The following is a 22,607-nucleotide window of genomic DNA, read 5'->3' on the forward strand; positions in this document are numbered from 1 at the left end:
GCTTTTACTGGCCCCGGATGCGACATTCGGTTGAGTTTTATGTCGCCAGCTGCATACAGTGCCAACGTCGGAAACGCCCAACCACTGCCCCATCTGGTCTCCTTCAACCTGTGCCGCCTTCCAGCTCACCCTTTCGGCAAGTTGGAATTGATCTGTTGGGCCCTTTTCCAAAGTCATCTAAGGGGAACCGCTGGATAATTGTCTGCGCCGACTATTTCACACGCTATTGCGAGACGGCGGCTATACCATCAGCAACTGCCACCGAAGTGTCGCTTTTCTTACTTTACGCTATTGTTCTACGGCATGGACCGCCTGGTGTTATCATAAGTGACCGGGGACGTCAATTCACGGCGGATATCGTGGAAGAACTTGTGCGTTTATGTAACTCGCACCTCCGGCACTCGACGCCGTATCATCCCCAAACGAACGGCCTCACTGAGCGCACTAATCGAACAATCACCAACATGCTTTCCATGTATGTTGCGTCCGATCACAAGAATTGGGATGAAGTTCTACCGTTTATTACTTACGCCTACAACACCGCCAAGCACGAGACAACCGGCTACAGCCCCTTCTTCCTTCTATATGCTCGGCCGCCCCGGTATACGCTCGACACTGTCCTCCCTTTTTACGACCACGACAATCCTACGGTCGCCGATGCGCTATGCCTCGCTGAAGAGGCTCGGCGACTTGCGCGTCTTCGGACTTTGGCATCACAAGAAAACTCCAAAGCCCGCTACGACGCACGACATCGGCCTGTTACATATCACCCTGGTGATCTCGTTTGGCTTTGGACTCCCACAAGGAAGCGCGGTTTGTGTCAAAAGCTGCTGGCAAACTACGATGGGCCGTATGTTGTCATCGACAAAGTCAGCGAAGTTAACTATACTCTCGCGCGCCTCACGAACACTGGTAGACGTTCTGCTAGGACACAAGTCGCACATGTCGCACGGTTGAAATCATGCACGCCACGACAAGCTAGTTGACTCGCCCAGGGGGCTTTGTCTGCGAGGGGAGGCATGTTACGTCCAAGCGCGTCAAAGGGACGCGGGGATCAAGAAGAGAGGGGAAGAGGAGAACGAAGACTGTGCAGCGGCCATTCCTGTTGTTCGTAGCCTGCCGTTCCTGCTCTCGCACGCCTCAATAAACCCCTTTTCCCCGTGCTTGTAACAATATATATATATATATATATATATATATATATATATATATATATATATATATATATATATATATATATATATATATACATGGCGACCGCTCTTTCACGAGCATTCGCTGTTGCTCTTCTTTTTTTTTCTTTGGGGGGCGGGATGCGTTACGTTGCTATTAGGTGAGAAGAATGGAGCGCGTTTGTACGCTTTGAGACCGAGGAGAAAGGTGAGCAGTCGAAGATAACAGTGCAACGCTTGGCGCGCTCGATCGCTATAGGATTTTGAGCCGGCGCCACTCGCAATAGTAGCTAGTTGGCGCAGCGGCCTAACTTCGACCCTGATTGCGATGAGCATTAGTTGGTGTGCGATGGGGAATGCAAGTGGCGGACAGGCACTTGCCGTACTGCTATCAGCTTCAAATGAAACGTGAACAGCGGAGCGCGTGGCCCAAGCACAAATGAAGATGTAGTGCGCGCCTTCCAGCCATCACTGCTGATAGGTGCGCACACATTTGTTCTTATATTTGAAAGGGAGAACATAAAAGACAACAGAAGTTAAAATATTGAAGCTTACGGCGAGCATTGTCTCACAGTTCGCGGAAGCCATGCGTGCTATCGCCGCGAACAGCGGTGCGTGTGGTGCAGTTTGCGCCGTCATCATTACAGATAGATTCGCTCGCGTGGTTTCCCGCTTGTTCGCCACATTCGTTCTTTCAATCGGCGAACTTGCGCAGCGCCGTATCGCTGGCAGCCGCTACTGTGGCCGGCGTGGGCGCGCCATGCGCGTTTGGCCGTTTCGCTCACAAACGAGCGCAGTGTGGCCAAATCTGGGCCGCTATTTTGTAGCGATTCCTTATGCCTCATTCTATGCTATTCTTATCATCCACCACACACGGCCTCCTGATCCCGTTGATAATGTGGGCAGACCATCACTCTGACCACTGGCCAAGCGCGAAAAACCTGTAAAAGCATAGAATGGGAAAAGGCATCGCTAGAAGACACCGGCCACTGCACGCCTATCAATGGTGATGACTGTACGGTGCACTCTATACCTTCACTTATGCTTGGGTCACGCATTCTCCGCTGTTCGCGTTTCATTTGACGCCGACGGCATATGACATTACGTATTCCATCTGCTGGGCGGCGAAGTGGAGGCTTGCGTAGCAAAGGCCAGACTCGTGTTGCTTAGCGCCCCCCACGGAACAGCAGGTTTCTGGGGCGTCCGTCCACGCCGGTCAGAAACCCGACGCCGACAACGCCGGTGAGTTTCCTTATTAGTACGTTTGCTATGACTTATCTATCGCCAGATTATAGGGCACAGCAAATCTAACCTTTAAAAGAATATTCAGCGGAACTCATCTCACGATGACTGCTGACGGTATGGTAATAGCATTCAAGCAATGTGGCGATAGACAATACTTCTAGAGTGGCGTTCATTTAACACGTGTAGTGGTAATTCTGTGGCTTTTGTTGCTTCGGCTATGTGCCACATAGTTCGATATAGGCTCAATTTGCTATGGCGCTCGCTTGTCGAAGTCACCCATGAGCATTGCGGCACGACGAAGACTGTACTACACCGATGCAATGACGATGGAAAGACGAAAAAGAAATGATATCGATGAGATGACAAAGGCTGTACAAATACGATGGCCGTAAAATTTCGATTCCTAAATTATGAAGATGGTGTTAAAGATTATGGGGTTTTACGTGCCAAAACCACTTTCTGATTACGAGGCACGCCGTAGTGGAGGACTCCGGAAATTTTGACCACCTGGGTTTCTTTAACGTGCACCTAAATCTAAATACACGGGTGTTTTCGCATTTCGCCCCCATCGAAATGCGGCCGCCTTGGCCGGAATTCGATCCCGCGACCTCGTGCTCAGCAGCCTAACACCATAGCCACTGAGCAACCACGGCGGGTATGAAGATGGTGTGAAGACAATGATAATATGACGGTGACATTAGCAGAATGAGGTGACCACCACTGCATGGTGGCAATGTCTTGACAGCGACGCTATTAAGCCAAGCGGATGAATAATACGGCGGATGTGATGAGGGAATGACGACGATGGTGCGAGTGTATGAGCTTGACAATAGTCTGACAATGACGGTATGACAAGGGCGGCATTTACAAGATAGAATAATGACAGTATAATTACGATAGATTGATGTAGTTGACATCGATGGAACGACGAAGGAAGTAGGACGACGAAGACAGGATGACCATGAGACGACGATAGTAAAATGATGACGATAATAAAACGAGAGCGTGACAGCGGCATGACAAGAGTCGCGTGACAAAGCTGGAATGACGGCAATGCAGCGGCCACAGCGGCATCACGACCACCAGTATGTACACCTCGTGGCCCAAGCAATCAGAGAGCTCGGACCAGGGGTCGGAGTGAAATGCATGACGACGACAGCACGACAAGAGTCAGATTAGGAAGTTGCAATGAAGGCGATTGAATGATACCAACGTGTGAAAGGAGTGCATGACGATTGTACGATGACAATGGCGTGACGGTGATGGCATGAGGAGAGCGGGATGCAAAGATGGAACGACGAAGGTGCAAAGTCTAACAGTTGGCGGCTTTGCGTGCTGGTGTCTCGCGGCAGCCCTGCTTTTATTTCTTTACTCTTTAGTTTGCATCGTGTCGTTATTAAGCACGCTTTTGCAACGCCTCAGTGACACCAAAACTGGAACCCACAGACCAGTCCGGGTTCCAACTGTGATCACCCCGTTGTTCGTGGATGCCCTGGAAATCCTGCGATGCTTGCTTTATTGCATTCTCAGATCCTCTCCTCAGGTCTCCATTTGCCGGTTACATGTTCCTTTCTGGGGCACTTGTAAACAATCCGAGCCTCTCACGGTGGCAGGGGCAGCCAGGTGGGAGGGCAGCGTGGCCAATTCGATACGCAAAGTACAGCGTTGTCGGACTTATGTGGTGGAAAACAGTGCGAAAATTACGACGTGTATGCCATTGTCTGCCAACTGATAGTTCATCTGTTGCAAGCTGATTTCTTGAAGAAGCTATCAACTGATATGTTTCGAAGAAACGTAAAGGCATTGAAGTGCCCCACAAAATTTCGACAAAGCCAATGCTTACATTGCAGCTGGCTAATTTTGAGCTACCACTACGTTGTTATTGCTAATGCGGTTCCGTTCCGATTTGAGTGTGACAACTTGCGACATTTGACTGGGAAACGATTGCATGAGGCTTGCAAAAGAGCTTTACATTTTCGATCAAGGCTTACTGGTATCATTCTGCTATCTGTGCTGTTGTGCATAGTACATGTACGTGTGCTTAACTTTCACTGGTTGCGGAATTTGTCACATGTGCCTCTTCATTCGGGACCAGTCGGTTTGCTTGGAACCAGCGGCAAGTTACGCATTCGGATAAACAGCCTATTAGCTATGGCGTTCTGCTCTTTTATGCAGGTCGTAGGCTCATAACCCAGCCACGGAGGCCGCATGGCAATGGTGGCAGAACGCAGGAATCTTTGCGTACCGAGCTTTGGGCACATAATAAGTAAACTTATGTGCACATCATTAATATGCAGTCCACTATTACCATGTTTCTCGTAACTGATGCCCTGTTGATAGAGCTTATATAAATCTAACGTACAAAGAAAACAACCAATCGACCAATCGATCTGTGTCTTAGCAAAAGGCCAATATAAGGAGCACATGCTAAGCTTTATGATAAGCACTTGTGGCAGCTGTCTCGTGACAATATGCTGGAGGTGCCTGCACAGCTGGTGGTGATTTACAGCGAAGCTGTTAAGGGCTTCTTTCCCCACTATCGTGTGCGCGTGTAGAAAAAAAATCCCGAAGATAGTGCAATGCGGGGAAGTAGGCGTTAAGCACCCCCCATACGTGGGCCGATTTCGAAGATAGTGCAATACCGGGACGACCCGCGGTGTAGATGCAGTGCGCCGTTAAGGGGCCCACCTACACAGCTTCGCTGGTCACCCTTCTTCACAGAGTGGAAGGGCACTGAGTTTTTATTCGCGTGATTGTAGGGAATGGTCACACCCAAATGTGGCACAGGCTACTTCGTGTCAATTGAACGCAAGGTACAGTTTCAAAGTTATGTGACACTGTGGACATGGAAAACGATCAAAAATTTGGAGGAAGCTTAAGCTTGGCCTTTAGCAGTGGAACGCGATAGTGTTCAAAGATCCCTGGCTGCTTGTCACGCTTCCCGGGAACTACACGTTATGTAAGCATAACGTTTACTGCCAAACGCTGCACGGCGGCGAACGCTATGCATGAAAACGAGCTTTCTGATAGAAATACGGTCTCTCGCGTGCGCCTATCCCGGAGGTTGTACACAGCCGTGTCAAAATAATTACATCATTTCCGGGTTTCTGTTACTGTTTCACACTTTTTACATTTAAGTCTGAGAAGATTGAACGCAAAAGGCATGCGCTGTCGGTGTTTTGTTGCATCCATTTGTTTGCGGGCTGTCGTTAAAATTCCGAGGAATAACTTACGACGTACGACGAACTTCAGTGAGAGAATGGTGTGGCAATAAACCCCATATAACGCTTGTCATCACATAGCAATGCGTGGCTTATACATTTGCCTAAATATATACGGCGATTTCCGCTCATGGACAACTGTGGCGACGCCGCCATCAACACCGGAAATACTAGCGAAAGTTACAACCATCAAATTTAAGACGACTCGCGTGACAACGACGGCAGCAGAGCTCGCAGCGCTTCTTACTGCACTTCATTTACACCGGTGATGAACCGCCACACAACTGGACGATCTTCTGCGATTCAAAGGCAGCACTGCAGTCTCCACTGTCACTTATACGAAGCAGAACGCGCGAACAGCTAGTATTTCAGATTACAGAGTGATGCACAGATTCACATAAGTGATGCAGACCATGATATAACTTTCCAATGGCTTCCAAGTCACTGCGGGGTTATCGGCAATGAACGGGCCGATCAAGCTGCCCGTTCAGCTCATACTGAGGACCACCACGTACCAATACCACTTTCTAGAACTGGCGCAGCACAGAAGCTACACCTGCTTGCTCGCCAGTGTGCCACATCGCAATGTAATTAGCCACATTTCAGGAATTCCCGATTATACCTTCTTGATCCCCACCCGCCGTGATTGCTCAGTGGCTATGGTGTTGGGCTGCTGAGCATTAGTTCGCGGGATCGAATCCCAGTCACGGCGGCCGCATTTCGATGTGGGCGCAATGCGAAAACACCCGTGTACTTAGATTTAGGTGCACGTTAAAAAGCCCCAGGTGGTCGAAATTTCCGGAGTCCTCCACTACGGCGTGCCTCATAATCAGAAAGTTGTTTTGGCACGTAAAACCCCATAACTTCAACTTCCCTTGATCCCAAATTAATCCTTCGAGTCCCATAAAAGCTTCGCCATGGAGACGCTGCGCTTTTGCATCGACTGTGGTTGAGCGTTGCTTTCACCAAAGCCTATGCGTTCCGCATCGGGATGGCCGACACCGCAACCTGTGACCACTGCGGCCATGAATAATCGATTGGCAATATTTTGTGCAATTGCCCGCAGTACAGTCCACAGAGAAAATCTCTTCGCCACAAGGGAGTGACGTCACGGCCGCTCTGCTAGGCGGGTGTTCACTCTTTGCCAAGCAACTATTTTCGACTAATTACCCGTGCAAATAACATGCCACTTTCTTGCGAGTGGCGTCAACAGTGAGTCATTGCTTTCGCTTTCTACTTTCTAGTTTCCAGGAATTTCGCCAAAGTCATGCTCACGCGGCGGGTCTCTAAAATACATGTGATTCTGTGCTTTCGTGAGTGGCAATCAGTGATTTCTAATTATTCCCAATGATTCCAGACACTTCAGTGACTCAACTTGTAACTCACGGCGGCCGCATTTCGATGAGGGCGAAATGCGATAACACCCTTGTAGTTAAAGAACCCCAGATGGTCCAAATTTTCGGAATCCCCCCCCCCTACGCAGTGCCTCATAATCGAATCGTGGTTTTGGCCCGTAAAACCCCATTATTTAATTATGTTTTACTTGTAACTAAACTTATGATCTGATATCATATCTATAATGAAAGCCATGAATCTTGCACTACACTATTTGTTTCTATTTCTTTCTGATTAAGTTTCAAGTTCGTCCCCGGTCTTCTCAGGAGGGGAACCGGAAGTGCTAAGCAAGAAACAAAAGCGTCGCTCGATGCTCGTGCCACTAAAAAAGAAAAGTTTATTTTACCTTGGGTAAAAAGAAATCGTGTATGCATTCGCGCGTGTCCGTGTAAAAGTGCTCTCGTTTTTCGAATGTGTTTGAATCAATTCAATTCAATTTTATTGATAAGTACATTAGTACAAAAATAGTTGTATAGAGGAAGGTGTTCCAAAGTAAAAACTGCAGGCAGCAACCCTTAAGATGAATTGTAAATCGAGAAATCAAGCGAAGCTTAGAATGCATAGGTGCAAAATTAATAAGCAGACGAAAGACGAAATAAGTACACTGATTTCATGCATAATCATATGATTAAAAACGAGTTACAACAATAAAAGCAGTACGAGAAATTCAAAAGGAAACCGACACAAAATAAAAAAAAGTAATACCTTGAGATAGCATGTCTTCAGGATAAAAGTCGTGTTGTTTGTTTTTCCATGCCCAACACACGTAATTCGCTTGTCCAGATCAGTATTTCCTGACCTCCGTCTTCGCCGACGCCAATTTGCCTAGCAGAGAAGCCGACCAATGCAGAGAAGAGTTTTGTCGCTGGATCGCCAAAAAGTGGGGTAAATGCATCCATAACGCTTGCAGGAGGCCGTTGGAAAAAGACACGAGCGCTGAAGAATAACTACGAGCATTGTACGTCCTTTAATAAATGCAATGGCATTCACGAGCATAATTGAGTGAGTCGAGAGCATGCCACCACGACGCCACAAGGGTTCCGGCGTGATCGCATTGTTTCGTTGTCTGTTGCTGATGCAAAAAGGTGGGCGAAATAGGGCAATTTTTTTTTCCTACGCGCGTACTTCTTACGCGTGCTGTCTATTTCAATAAACAATGTTTTGCCGTTCTTGTTTCGAAGTGCTCGTTTTATCGAATCGAAGCTTGTGCAGTGGCGGCACCTTCAGGTATCGGCAAGACTTGGCCATTATTCAGCCACTGTTCGGACTCTAGAAACTCTCTCCAGATCATTCTTCAATATATGTCACCCTACGCTTTGTTCGTAAATGAGCGCTTATTCCAGCGTCACTGATTTGTTTTGCCGTGTAGCCTGGACGCGCTATGGTTGTGTTTCGGCACCACTCTGTTATACACCGTTTAGTTCTAATTGTAAGGCACCCGGTTTAATTGAATTCTGCGATTTAACGTACCAAAACGTCGATCAGGCATAATACACCCCGTAGTGGGATCATACGGACTACTCTTGTCCATCCGGGGTTCTTTAACGTCTACTTGCATCCAAGCAATTTTTTTTTTTGCATTTGGAACCCATTGGAATGCAGCCACACGATAGGGTTCGAACCGGTGACCTCGAGCTCAGCTAGCAGTGCCACGCCATGGCGACTGAGTGGTCACGTGACGTGGTAACAGACTCCTACGAGGAAACGCATTTCTATTTCACGAAAACAAAGGGCAGGTTATGCACGATGCATACGCAGAGTGAAAGCATGTAGCTAATTAACGCTTTCAAGATGGAGCCCGCGCGGCTGGCTCGACTCGTGGCAGATCGCTTTCAAGATTCGGCTCGCATGGCCGCGCAGAGCCGTGTCATACGCAGCCGTCACCGGAGTGGAACGCCCCTCCCCCACCCCGGCACCTCACGCGTGTTGAAAGACGGCATGCTTCCTCTCTGCCTTGCTCCCTTGCGCGAGCGAGATCAAGCCACCATCCTCCACTCACACTCGCACGCTTTTACTCGCTCTTACTGCACACGGCACGGGGCCACGGTATTAGCGCACTTGGAGTTTTATACGGGACATCACGGCCACGCCGACGACGACGGTGTAAACTCGCCCGGCGTGTCCATATAACTGTCATCTCAATAAAAGGTGATTCCTTACGTTTGGCGTCTGGCAGTGTCTCATTCTTCACGGTCGCGACAACGCGACTACGGTTGGAGGTGCTGGGTAGGGGTACGAGCTCCAGGGGCAATACTTGTAGCCAGGGGCTAGTTCGCCGGTCTGGAGTGACGTTGGGGTCTTCACATTTTGGGCTTGGTTCACTACGTCGCGGTCCGTTTCGTGCACTCCAACCAATACAAAAGGGGGAAGCAGCGACTGCGTAAAAAAGCATTAGTATTTTACATCAAGTAACGGGGGCGTAGTTTGGATGGCAGTGTGAATTGCTGTGAACGTTATTTTACAGCGAATCTGTCTATGGCTAGGATCCCGGTATTTCATCGTGGCGTAACATCCACAAAAAAGTATCGTCTTCAATGGCTGATGCTCCCAAATGCATTGGTTCATGCGCCCGTAAGGCAGAGACTACAATCACTCAGCAAATTGAAGCGAACAGTACATGCATTCTTTGAAATCACACATGCAACATAAAGGACAGCATACGTTTCAATAAAGAACAGGCTCTGAACAAGCATCCGAACCAGATAGTTGATGATAAGGCGCTTCTCCGCTCACATGCAATGCGAAGCACGTAGCGCTTCCAACATACTTTTCCCGATAAAGGTTACTGTTTGTGCAAGCTGCCATGGCGACGGCAGCTTGATTATAGCATACGAAGCAGGCAGTGACGTAACTACACTTTCGCACGTAAAAGAAAAAGCCCCTAGCAACTGATTTGCGTTGTGACAGAGCTATAGGAAGGTTACGTATTGTGAGGACTCCTGGAGAGCAGCGAATTCGCATGGCGTCGGGGCGCCTTAAGCTAATAATTAGGTAAATACCATGTGAATGTCTCCCCGTCGACAGTTTCAACCTACGTCGCAATGGGTAATCGTGCTAGTTGCAGTTTACTGCTTCGCTCTCCATGGTTCGATTGTTATGAAGAAGAAAAAACTTGGAGGACGCTTGATTTCGGCCTTTAAGAGTGGAACACCGGCAGCACTTGAAGATTTGTGACTCCTTCTCTCGCTTCCCAGCAGCTGCAGCTTATGTAGCTGCGAAGCTTACCGGGAGATGCTGACGGTGAACGCTATGCACGAAGGCGATCTAGCTGGTAGAAACGTAGCCTCTTGCGTGGGCCGATGCCGGAGGTCGTGCTTAGCAGCACCAAAATAATTACATCCTTTTCAGTTTCGTGTTACTCTTTCGCAATTCTAATATGTCAGGTTGAGAAGATCTAACTGAAAGGGCATGCGCTATCGGTGTTATGTTTTATGGCATTTTTTTGTGGGCTGTCATTGTCAAAATTCTGAGAAATAACTTGATCAAATCAAAGAAAAGCTACGAACAACTTTGTAGATAGAATGGTCTGGCAATATAACAATCATACACCGCATGCCTTATAGCAAGGCGTGGCATATACATAAGCCTAAATACGTACGGGAATTTTCGCTCACGGAAGCGCCAGACGCCGATGCCGACACCGGATTTTCTGCGACTCGGGGCCCTTAACGCTGTCGCGTTAGTACCCGCAAAGTGCCTCGAGCGGCCAGTCACACGGCAATCTTGCGGGTATTCGGAGCAAGATTGTGTGTATTCACTTGGAAAAACACTTTTATGTATAGCACGTATTGAGCAACAGAAAGCTGTATCGGGAGTTTCTCATGTTGCTCTACAGTTTTCTCATTGACTTTTTCATCTAGTTATAACGTTTGAGAAGTTAATTAATTTATTAAGGCTAAGTTTGTAATTAAGATGGATGCAAAACGTAATCTGAGAATCGCGCGTGCAGGAAACGGGGGTGAGGCGAGCGTGCGTCTCCTCCTCTAGCACAGCCGGCGACGCCGCCTCCTATCTTGGAGGTAACCTTCGGCGGGAGCAAAGTGTGGGGAGCCGAGATGGCTGGTGGATGCATGTGTGCTGTCCTAGTGCGCGCCCTGTGCTGGATCTCACGTTTGGAATACGCGTTTAAGGGTGAGGCTTTTTATTTTTGTTCGTGCAAGTTGTGGTAAAACAAATATCCTGCGTTGATACCCCCCCATTACGTAATGCCCAGGCTCTGGACCTTTAGGGTGAATAAATTAAATCAAAATGGAAATAACTACTGGACAGCCTCTTGGGCTTGATCTGGAAAGCTCCGCTCCAGTACTCATTTAGCCCTGACAACCTTCGCCAAAGGGCTACACAAGAGAACCTCAGTTCCTGGTAGTTCTTTGGCTCCATAAAATGGTTTAAAAGAAAACAACAGTCATAAAAAACAAAACGCTCAGTCCAATCGACCCCTCATGTGCACATCACGTAGGCGCACGTTCAATCTATTATTCTCGCCCCCGATTAGTCGATACCAGCGACTCCATCCACTGCAATGCCACGCTTGCTCTGTGGCCATGACTCGGTCGATGTGGCACGTACGTGCTGTAATTGAACCGAAAGGGGATTTTCGCAAATTAACATCTGCGTCAGACGCTTTTAAAATGTAGTGCTATTCTTAGTTTGCGGGCCGTTAAAGATGGGGTGTAGTCAACAGCGCGGTCTGTACTTCTTGCCTATTTATACTTTTAACGCGAGAGCTTTAAGTGCCCCACGTCGCAGTATATCTAGTGTCGGCGTCGGCGTCGGTGGCGTTGTCCGTTACAGAGAAGCCAACCCAAGCCCCGCAAGCCCTCCGCGTGGCACAGAGGTGTTATTGCACTATTTGAATTTCTCAAATTAATATGCCTCAGAAAATTCGTAAGGTACGGCTTACACACAACCTACAGACATGACAGGGTAGAATTTTATTTTGAATATACGAGACAAACTAATTCTCTTAGGCGGAAACTCAAACACAAACTCTTTATCCAGCTGCCGTTTGAGATATGTCTTAGTAGCAGCGGCGCACGCCGCTCGGCTCCTTGCAACATCATCCAGATGGCGGTCGCCTTCGCGCCTCCGCGGCAGCGGTGGCGCCCGCCGCGGGATGGAGGGGGAAAGAAAAAAAGAACCAGAAAGCTCGCCCTCGTGCATAGCGTTCGCCGCCAGCGTTTCCAGGAAAGCATTGCGGTTACGTAAGCTGCAGTTGCGCGAGGCAGAAGAAGTCGGGGATCTTTGAATGCTATCGCGTTCCGCACTGAAATACACTGAAATTCAGTAAGAATTCCTTTCCGTCCTTTTTTTTATCGTGGAACTGACGTGTCCACCAAGCACCATCCACCGCAGTTGGATGACACAGTTCCAAAAGTAGGCTTTTGCAGTGCATAGCTTGCCCGCACATGCATGTGAAACCTTTGCAAGCAAAGTGTCTGTCTGTGCTGCTAGCACACTGCAGCTGCTCTGAACTCTACTAGAGCTTTTGCGTTGCTTATGTCTTGCTTTTCTTTGTACTAGAAAATACTCGCAGACCACGGGACGTCTCGCGTCACATTCCATCAATCACAATCACTATACCTCCTGGTAATGGCGACGACTTCAATTGTGTCGCAAGTACCCCACTAAAGGGGATTGACGGAAAATCTGGTTCCGTAGGCAAACCGCCATAATTCATGTCTACGTCGTCTTAACCCTCTACTCAACGCTTACTCCGGGCAATAAAGGCTTGTAGTAAACATTATCTGCCTCTCATGTAGTACAGGAACAGTGCCAGTAAGGAAAGCAATGAGACCGTTCGCATCAAATTTGAGCATTCCCAGAAGTACTTCAATTCATAATCCTGACTACAGTGTCCTCTCTGTATTATCAACTTTCTTTTTATTGCAGTGTTGAATATTTTTGCGTTATTTTTCTATCGCTAATTCATGACTGGGCTATATGACCAGTTCATCTGTGCATCTGAGTTAGTGTACGCGAGAAATGTTTATCCTTTCCTTCCGGCCATTTGACTCACACTAGTACTGCCTTGATGAAACACTCCTAAAACGACGGATGCGTGGTTATAAGCCATCAAACTTTTTTTGTATCATCGGTTCCCGTAAAAAAATTGCAAATGCAACTAACATATCACCTCATCATAAAACTAGTGACAGTCTCAAGACAGCCTCTGCACGCGATGGCAGGCCGCGCTGCTCAGCTCGAACCTGGAAGACCAACTCTGAGCAGTCAAGCAGGTCAAGGAAGCCGCCAAGAGGCAAGAACTCTTGGCCGTAACCTCGGCGGGCGCGAATCGTTCTGATTCGAAATAACGTTTTCTCACTCACTCACTCAATAACGGTTACAGTGACGAAAATGAAACCATCACCACGTAAGGGCACTAGTGAATATTGCAGTAAAACCTCGTTATATATCGAAACGGGTTATAACGAAAGAATCAGTATAACGAATTCAGTGACAATTCCCTTGAAATCGTCATAGATATTCGTAGTGCGATACATGCAGACAGACAGACAGTGAAGTTTATTGGACCCTGACGAGCTTCCGCGAGGCCCCTATCGGGGACCCGCGGAAGCCGCTGGTCGCCTCCACGTCGGGGGAGGAATACCGTGATGTTCCGCCCTTTCTCGGGCCCTCTGGATTGCCTGTACTTGTGTCTGGAACGATGGGCTCCGGAGTGCCTCGTCCCAGTCGGCTTCGCTGTACAGTGGGCCGTGAGGTAACGTGGGCATTGCCAGAGCATGTGCGCTAAGGAACAATAGATCTCATTATAGTCCGGGCAGCTTGAATCGATGTCTGGGAAGATACGGCTGAGAAAGCCCCACGAGGTGAATGAGCCTGTCTGGAGTATTCTAAGTGAAACTGGCTGAAAAGTGGTGTATATTTCGATGTAGTGGATATGGCACAGCCATTCGGAAATTCCCTTCAACTTTGTTATAACGAGGTTTTATCGTACTGCATATCGCACATATGGAGGACCGCCGAAAGCATTGTTCATGCTTGCTGTGTATTCGGAAATTCCGAGTATTCCGTGTATTCGGAAATTCCGGAAACTCGAGCGTTACTCGTGTGCATGCGCACACGAGTAACGCTCGAGTTTTTTTATAAATAATATTTCTTTCTCTTTTATTTTTCTTTCTTTACTTTAACATTTTCTCTGTTAAAGCGTATTTGTTTGCCTAATATTTCCTCCTCCTGCCATATTCATTGCCTCTCCTCCGAAACAGATACGTGCCATTGTTGAGCATCATTATCATCATGACCATCATCATACTTTTGCCATGTTAATGCCAAGGGGGCTACATAATTCAACTCGTTGTAAATAACGCCTTTTCGGCTAATTCCTAAACTTTCTTTGCTATCTCTGATTGTAATTCTCATGTCTCTTCCAAGTTCTCTTCCGTCTGAACGGTTCAATAACTCTTGTTTAGATTACTTTTTCACGTACTTGTTCATTCGCATGATCTCAATATTTACAGGCTACTCTTTTGTTCCCAGCTCTACCTTTTTTCTAGCTGTTCGTTTCATTAGGTACTCTGATTTTTGTCTGCGCGTTTCCTACAACCAGCCGATTCCTAGCCCATCCTTCGTAGTGGGTGCATGTTATGTTGCCGTGTCTAAGGCTCATCATCATTATCATCATCGTCATCATCATCATCATAACGGTGCCACGCTCCTCCCGGTGTGTCGCAGCTTCGAGGAAGAAGCCTCGCAGCGGAGAGGGACAATCCCCTTGAGTGGGTATGCGCCAAACTCATCAAGGACATCATCATCATCATCAGGTCTCACCGAGCAGCAATGTACAGCCCGGTGTCGCCGCAGGATTCGATCGTCCGTCGGCTGGCCGACCGGCGCCTCGCGGTCAGCCCCCGGGGCCTGTACCAGGGCCGCGACAACGACTACCTCATTCTGGTGGGATTCGTGGCCACCTTGGTGGCCGTGTTCATCATCTTTTTCCACTACGACTTCGCCACCACGCGGCTCGTGAGGCCGTCCGGCTTCGCCTACCGCGCCACCGAGAAGAGCCACGAAGAAGGTGAGAGACAGGGCAAGGTACCGACCGGTGTTGTATAAGTCGCGGGTCGCCTTTCTCGTCGCGACGATAGATTGGATTTTTTACAAGGCACTGCTCCAGGAAAGCGCATGTAACTGGCAAACGGAGGCCTCAGGAGAGCACCTGCAGTTGTAATAAAGCAGGCGGCGCAGGATCTCCAGGGCACCCAAGGGGTAGCGGGGGGATCAAAACTGGAAGCAGGGCGATCCGTGGGTTGGGACCGTGGAGGCCGAAGCATGCCAGGAGGTGTCTGCAAACAAAATTGGCTGTCCGCGACAACTGATCTTACACACCCCTGGCACGCACAGGCCTCGGCGAGCCCTAACCCACGGACCAGTCCGGGTTCTTGCTTTGGTGTCATGGAGGCGCCGCCAATAATCCGAAATAATGACACGTTCTTACACCTAGTCAAAAGCACGATTGAATAAATATATAATTACGTCCAGTCACCGACTTGTGACGCTAAGTTCGGCACTCCGCGCCCCGCGACTTGTGCAACACCAGTCACAGCTTTGCCAGAGACAGTGCGCTGGCGGTACCGCGTCCCTTGTTGTTTGCGTCAGCTTAAGGTTCCTCCTTTCCCGTGTCCGTTTTTCCTTTCTTTTCTTTCTTTTTGTTCTGATTGTTACCGTCACTCTGTACACCCTCACCAACTAGTCCAAGTGACCGCTTTGCTCGTTTAAGATGGAGGCTTCAACTCGCGGTGAACTCCGATGTCCCCTTTTCAAGTGCACGTAAAACCACATAAGAATAAATGCATTCGTTGAACCACCTCTGAATCGATTTGAATTAAATGCCTTGCATTTTAGAGAGAAAGATTATTATTCACCGGCTCCAGGAAGCCGGAGTTTCAGGTAGGCCCCTGTGAACGTTACGCAAGTTGTGGAAAATCGGTAACTTTTAGAATATGAAGCAAGAAATTTACGAAACCCTAACTCTTTGAGCAAGACATATGTCGCAGTTTTTTGTAAAACTGCATCTTTTACAGGATCTGAAATTTAGAAATTTCATATATAAGTTTACACCTTATGCGAAACTATTACTATCTGAGCGAACGCTTTGCAAATGTCTTACAATTAGTGGTATACCTTAGAGAGGTGTAAAAATGCGTCGATTTCGTCCTCTATAACCTACATAGGTGTGTATAATGATCCCTTTTTGTTCATTGGATGTCTCTTTATGTGCATTTTATACAACTGGGATGTCATTTTTCTTTTATATTGCGATTCTATGTTATATATATATAACATAGAATCATAATCATACATATAACATTATGTTATGTTATATGTTATAACATACCATAATGTTATAACATATAACATTACTGTTGTAAACAGGATGTATTAGTTCTTCATTATTTTTCTAGTTCTTAAACAGATTTTGCGAAGAATTCTCGCTGAAATGAGCGACAGACATCGCATCACTGCCGTCTAGAACAAAGTAATGCTGAAAACTAAGGGGATGCGTCCCATCCCCTGCTTCACAGCCACTCTCGCTGGCTCAGCTGGTCAGTACATCCTGAGCGTCTATGTCAGAAAGGGATTGATAATGCTGCTCTTGTGAATGTTCCAGGGGCTCTATAGCGTAAAACTATTCCAATATGTTTTCATTCCAATCTTCTGACGTCAAATTTGCGTAGCCGCCGACGCAAGTACCAAGTGGTCACCTGCAGGGTTGTCTGAACAGACCAATCAAAGGCACTTTTCGTTCAAAGGAGGTCGCTTTCGTTCGTTTGAAAAACAAACAACATTGCCTACACTGAGTGGCTTGTCTTATCTAATTGGCTGACAAGAGGCAAGAAGCAAGGTCAAGTGGACAGGGATTCGATAGGGGCGAGCCACTGCACTGAAAGTCAATAACCTGATGAAGAGGGTGGTGCCGGCGTCTGCGATTGGTCCCCTTTCCCTTACTTAGCTTGCGGTGACTGATCGAAAATCGCGACGGCATGCAACGGAAGCTTAAGAATGTCGCTAAAACAGATTATCAGCAAAGAAGAGTGGGCAGAATAAGGTCGTAAACGTGCCGAAAGTGTTCGAAAGTGTTACACGGCCACGCAAAAAGGTTTATTATACGCAAATAAACCAATGCTCTCCGGCAGGTGCGAGTACCCAGCGCCTGAGCGGTCGACGGTAGCCATCTTTTATTCCTTTCGGAACGGGGCAGCCTGCGGCTATTCAGAAGGAAATTCAGTTTTGTTCGGCATAATAAGTATCTTTAATGCGTAGACGTCACTTTGACGCGGTGAGATTTTGCCGTTTTGTTACGTCGCGTGACAGGCAGGTGAAGTGGGTTCAGCCCGAAAACTTTTGACCAATAGCCGGGGGCTAATGGCGAAAGGACGTCGAATGAGGAATAACTATTATTTTCTTTTTACGGTCAAATCCTGCATAATCAGTACGTACACGTCATATCAGATGGCGAGCTATCGCGGTTTTTGTGACGTCGCATGACAGACAGGTGAAGGGGGGGGGGGGGCGTCCAAAAAAGTTTTTGACGAATCGTCGTGGGCTGATTGCAGAATTGGACTAAACAGTTTGGAATAGTTTTATGTTATAGCGCCCCAGGAGGCCTTGAAAGCTACTGAATGAACCTTCAAGTCGACGCGGTCGGAGTTCAGCGCTGCAATCCGAGAGTTCACGACATTAGAGCGAAGCTCCTATGCTCTCGTTCGTGCGGCGAGGGTCGGCGTCTGCGGCGCAACTGAGCGAATTAACGAGCACAGCGACGGATGAAAGAGCGAACGCTGAGCCAGCGGTGGATGAAAGACGGCGATAGCGAATACAGTGCGAGGAGGAAAGCGGAGGAGGAGGTATGGTGAAAGCGTGAGAAGAAAAGCGTAGTGCCGCGCAAGACGGGCTCTGCGGCGACGACGGTTACGAGATGGCGCCACAGCGGTGCGCGTCGTCTGTTCGCCGACGTCCTCACCGACATCATACATGGAAACGAAACGCTGCATGGACAGAGTTTTATCTGCGGCGGCCGCTTTGAGTCGCACCCACGTGTCACCCACGCGCTGCCTCTCGTGATCTCTCGATTAGAGAGGCAGTCGCGCCACACTTCGCTCTGTTAGCAACGTGCGGCACTATACAGGTTGTACGCGCTAGCCAATATATCGCGAAATGAAAACACGTATAAAGCGGCACTGGAAGTCGTAAGGGAATAACATCTACTTAGGGCAGTGAGTGACGTCGGATCCGGATCATGAGACTGAAATAATCAGAAGAATAAGAATGGGTTGGGGTGCGTTTGGCAGGCATTCTCAGATCATGAACAGCAGGTTGCCATTATCCCTCAAGAGAAAAGTATATGATAGCTGTGTCTTAGCAGTACTCACCTACGGGGCAGAAACCTGGAGGCTTACAAAAATGGTTCTACTCAAATTGAAAGCGACGCAACGAGCTATGGAAAGAAGAATGATAGGTGTAACGTTAAGGGATAAGAAAAGAGCAGATTGGGTGAGGGAACAAACGCGAGTTAATGACATCTTAGTTGAAATCAAGAACAAGAAATGGGCATGGGCAGGACATGTAATGAGGAGGGAAGATAACCGATGGTCATTAAGGGTTACGGACTGGATTCCAAAAGAAGGAAAGCGTAGCAGAGGGCGGCAGACAGTTAGGTGGACGGATGAGATTAAGAAGTTTGCAGGGGCAACATGGCCACAATTAGCACATGACCGGGGTTGTTGGAGAAGTATGGGAGAGGCCTTTGCCCTGCAGTGGGCGTAATCAGGCTGATGATGATGATGATGATGATGATGATGATGATGATGATGAAGCTACAGCTCAAATTTCGCATTAGGGAGTATCGTAATCCTCGGCCAATTTTTATATCAATATTGCAGGATACGTGATCACGTGGGCGCTCCCACGAGGGGCTGAAGAACCGAGAGGCCGTGCTGGGGGCTCGCTGGAGCGCGGCATGCACGACAACGGCGCAGAGTCCTCGCCCAGGGGTGGTAGTCGCAATGAGAGCCGCCGCCATGGCGCTACGGCCTTGCCAGGGGCAAGGGCGGCAACGGTGTCCACTCCAGGAGTGTTGTAAGCACGGTGTTTCCCTGTAGACGGCCGCGGGCTGGGCAATAGCAGAGGTTTAGCTTGTCCGAGAACGCGTTACCATTTTGCGGAATATCACGCTGACGATGACGTGTATGGTGGCAACAACGCTGGCGGCGGCGCTTTTGGGAATTTGTGACGCAGAGTCTAACCGGTGAGCACGCAAAAGCTATTACGCCAGTGACCTGCGCCATATTTTCCTTAACTGATGGTTTAAGGCAGCCGTAGCAACAGGATCATTAATGTGTATACATATGATTTTGCCTCGACAAGAGCCCACAACCTTCGGCAAGATTCCCACAACCTTCGCAAGGTTGTGGGATCGTCCTCCACCCACGGCAAGTTGTTCTTTCAGCCACTTTAATTTCCATTAATTCATCCTTTCTTTATTTCATTTATTAAGCACAGGTAATTTCCCTTATCGTCTCCGCGGTGTCAGCGTTTGTTGGCTTCTTATGATATGACCAATAAAAATCTGGCCCCTCGGTTAACCCCCTTTTTTCTCGCTAATTCCCTCTTGAGTCAACTCTGCAAATTTTCAGCTTTGTGGAAGGGGTCCTACGGAAGATGGCGCTGCTTGTCTTGATTAGTAAGCGTGCTCTCCAGGTAAAATGTGCCGTTCTTTCTTTTTTTGCTATTGTAGAAGGATAGCTTATTAAATGTGCATCATTTTAATTTCTCTTCGGTCTGGCTTCCACCTAGAAAGATAATATTACGATAGTGTAACTTCTATGGCAAACGGGTATTACGAATTACTAAACTAAAGCTTGCCAAGTGTAAACTGACGTCACGGCACCCGTCGATCAATCTCCACGACCTCTCGCGTGGCTTCGTCCAGGTACTGCGACAGCGCGGGCAGCGACGTGCTGCAGGACGAGCTGGCCTCGTGGCTCGACGCCAGCGTCGACCCCTGCGACGACTTCTACGCGCACGCGTGCGGTCGCTGGGTCGCGAACCACTCGGCGAAGTCGTCCGCGCTCGCCGACTCCGCCGCGGGATCGGAGGCGCTGGTGTCTCCGCGGACCCTGAAGCGCCGCCAGATGGAGCAAAGGCTGCTCGCCGAGCTCAAGCGAGGCACCGACGACGGCTCCCTGCGCTGGCCGGCGAGGCTGTGGGAGGCGTGTCGCAGTCCCGAGGCAGAGCCCCATTCGCGAGAGGCACGTCTTTTTGTTGTTGTTGTTGTTGTTGTTGTTGTTGTTGTTGTTGTTGTCGTCGTCGTCATCGCTGCTGCTGCTGCTGCTGCCGCCGCTGCTGATTGCGCATGCGCGGATTGCGCGTAGTGGGATAAAAGGCTTTCAGACACATAAAACTTGTTTGGTTGCAAAAAAAAGGGAAAGGGTCACCGATGTGTCGACGCTAAAGATGACAACGTCAACTTACGTGACACTCCAAACGATTTGATGAATAACTATTGATATGCATACTGAAAAAGTCTGCGTGGAGACTCGATGGCAATGCCCAGAAAAAACAGGGACGTCCCTGTCCTTTCTCGGCATTGTCCTCGTGTCTCCACGCAAACTTTTTCAGTGTGCATTTCAACCAAATAACCCAACTATCTGCTCTCGTCAATAAATGTTGATTATATCGCTATTTTGTCTCTCTCTATATATATATCATGTTCTTGTTCATTATTCACTCATTCTGCATTTTATTTAAGGCACAATTATCACAGTATTCTCTTCTTTTGGCGTCGACGCTCAGTTTACGCTCTCGTTTTCGTTTTTGGAAGTGGTTACAAAATATCCAGAATCCAGATACGCCAAACTCGCGGGTAGTCAGTAAAGCAGACCTTGCCTTCATAAGCATGCAGACTCGACGAGTGCGGCTGAAAGTGACGTGACGGGCGGAGACATCGGGGATACTTTGGGTAGCCAACCTAACTTGGGCGCTCGTGTAATTAGCGCACACTCGGCAGATGGCGCTAGTAGTAAAGCCCCGAACTGGTTGTAAGGCTAATTATACTTATTATGATATCCTCGGTCACTAACTAATCTTCCGCGTTCTCGCTATGGACAGGTATCATTTGATTACGTTTTTATGTTCATGCGAAATATAGAAGTTAACTAACCTGACCGCCATTTTTCCAGAATTCGTTACAAGCTATCCAGATACCGAATACGCCATGCCCGTGTGAAGCCGGCAAAGAGGACTTTGGCTTCAAAAAACCAGGAAAGTCCACCAGCACTACGCTCAGTCGCGTCGGTGGCGCAGCCATAGCCGCGCCCTACGAGAGCCCTTTCATGGCGGCGCGAGCGAGTACTGCCATATTTGATCACGCGGTGGCGCGTCCGTTGCTTTTCTCGGCCATCTACGTGTTTACAATGCATGTGCACGACTCCCGGTGCGGCTCTGCAAACCTCTGTTTCTGCAGCTATCGTAGGCAGCGATTGCGTGGACTGCACGAAGCTTTGGCCACAGCTCCAGCAGACGTGTAGGCGATTTCGGAGCTCATTGCAGCCTGTCCAAACGATGTGAGCAGTGTATACGTGACATTGCTAGAACCGGGCTACAAGTGTATTCCTAGCTGTCCCCCACTTGCCTCCTCCTTAATTCTCTCTTCTGAATTCACCTGCCACAATTCGTAAATTGCCACACGTGCCTTAAAGTGAGTAAATATGAATTTAATTTGTTAATTTTGGTAATTAGCTGAACCTTTGTTTCAATTTCTCGTGCAAGTAATATCCGACTCTCCTAATAATCTGGCTCAAGGACGAAGATTTTGCAATCTGACAGATGCGATTTCTAAATGTTCCGTAGAACTTTAAAATTATCACCCCGTCTAGTGCATCACCTGTACACGTCTATATCCAAAATTATTAAATTTTTGTGCTGATAATGATTAGCCTAAAGCACCTGAATAATCATGCTGCAGGTCGAAAATTTATTTATCTATGTTGTGCCACTATTCTATAAGAGATATGTATAAATTTTGAGGCCTTAAGATTGAATTGTAATTTGTCAATGAAGGGACTAGCTTTCTGCTAGGCTCTCTATCTATATGAAGTATATATGAAGTATAATATGAAGTATTTTAAGTTGTCCGAAACACGACATTACTTCTTTTCGAAAAAAAAAACTTTAAAACTACCGGTATCAATGAGAATATACATCGACTATAAACATAAATCTACATCACTCCCACCTGCCTTAGATACAAAAATATTTAAGGAATGGCATATACTCATGTTGATCCGCACGACAAAAATCAACTTACGAAGTTTCAGCAAAAGCTGCATATATATTCTGGTTGTTACCGCAAGTTAGATTATTCATATGTTCCCTGTTCATTCTAGTTTTGTGGTAGTTGTGCATCAATATGGGGATCGCGTATTGTGATTGTTATGCGCAAGGATCTGGGAAGCGCATAGTGCTGATTCACATGTTTCTACAATTGACGCGCACTGCATGCCACACTGTGTAATTCTTGTTCTATGATCTTCAGCGCATAAAACTAAACTGT

General features: G+C 47.9%; 1 protein-coding gene across 4 annotated transcripts in view; it reads left to right on the plus strand.

Moving 5' to 3' along the window:
* Positions 1 to 2,261: 2,261 nt before the first annotated feature.
* The window catches only part of LOC135921823 (neprilysin-2-like), a 43,358-nt gene continuing 23,012 nt past the window's right edge, over positions 2,262 to 22,607 (plus strand). Inside the window, exons 1-5 of one of the 4 annotated variants that reach the window (XM_065456165.2) lie at positions 2,262 to 2,414; positions 10,983 to 11,164; positions 14,858 to 15,071; positions 18,937 to 19,132; positions 19,986 to 20,304. In XM_065456165.2, the coding sequence (XP_065312237.1) occupies positions 19,014 to 19,132; positions 19,986 to 20,304 (438 nt within the window). In that variant the 5' untranslated portion in view covers positions 2,262 to 2,414; positions 10,983 to 11,164; positions 14,858 to 15,071; positions 18,937 to 19,013. Of the gene's footprint in view, positions 2,415 to 10,982; positions 11,165 to 14,782; positions 15,072 to 18,936; positions 19,133 to 19,985; positions 20,305 to 22,607 lie in introns of those variants that run through there. The other 3 variants (XM_065456166.2, XM_065456167.1, XM_065456164.2) reach the window with 3 other exon arrangements.

This window comes from Dermacentor albipictus, chromosome 9 (assembly GCF_038994185.2).
Source record: "Dermacentor albipictus isolate Rhodes 1998 colony chromosome 9, USDA_Dalb.pri_finalv2, whole genome shotgun sequence".
NCBI lineage: Eukaryota > Metazoa > Arthropoda > Arachnida > Ixodida > Ixodidae > Dermacentor > Dermacentor albipictus.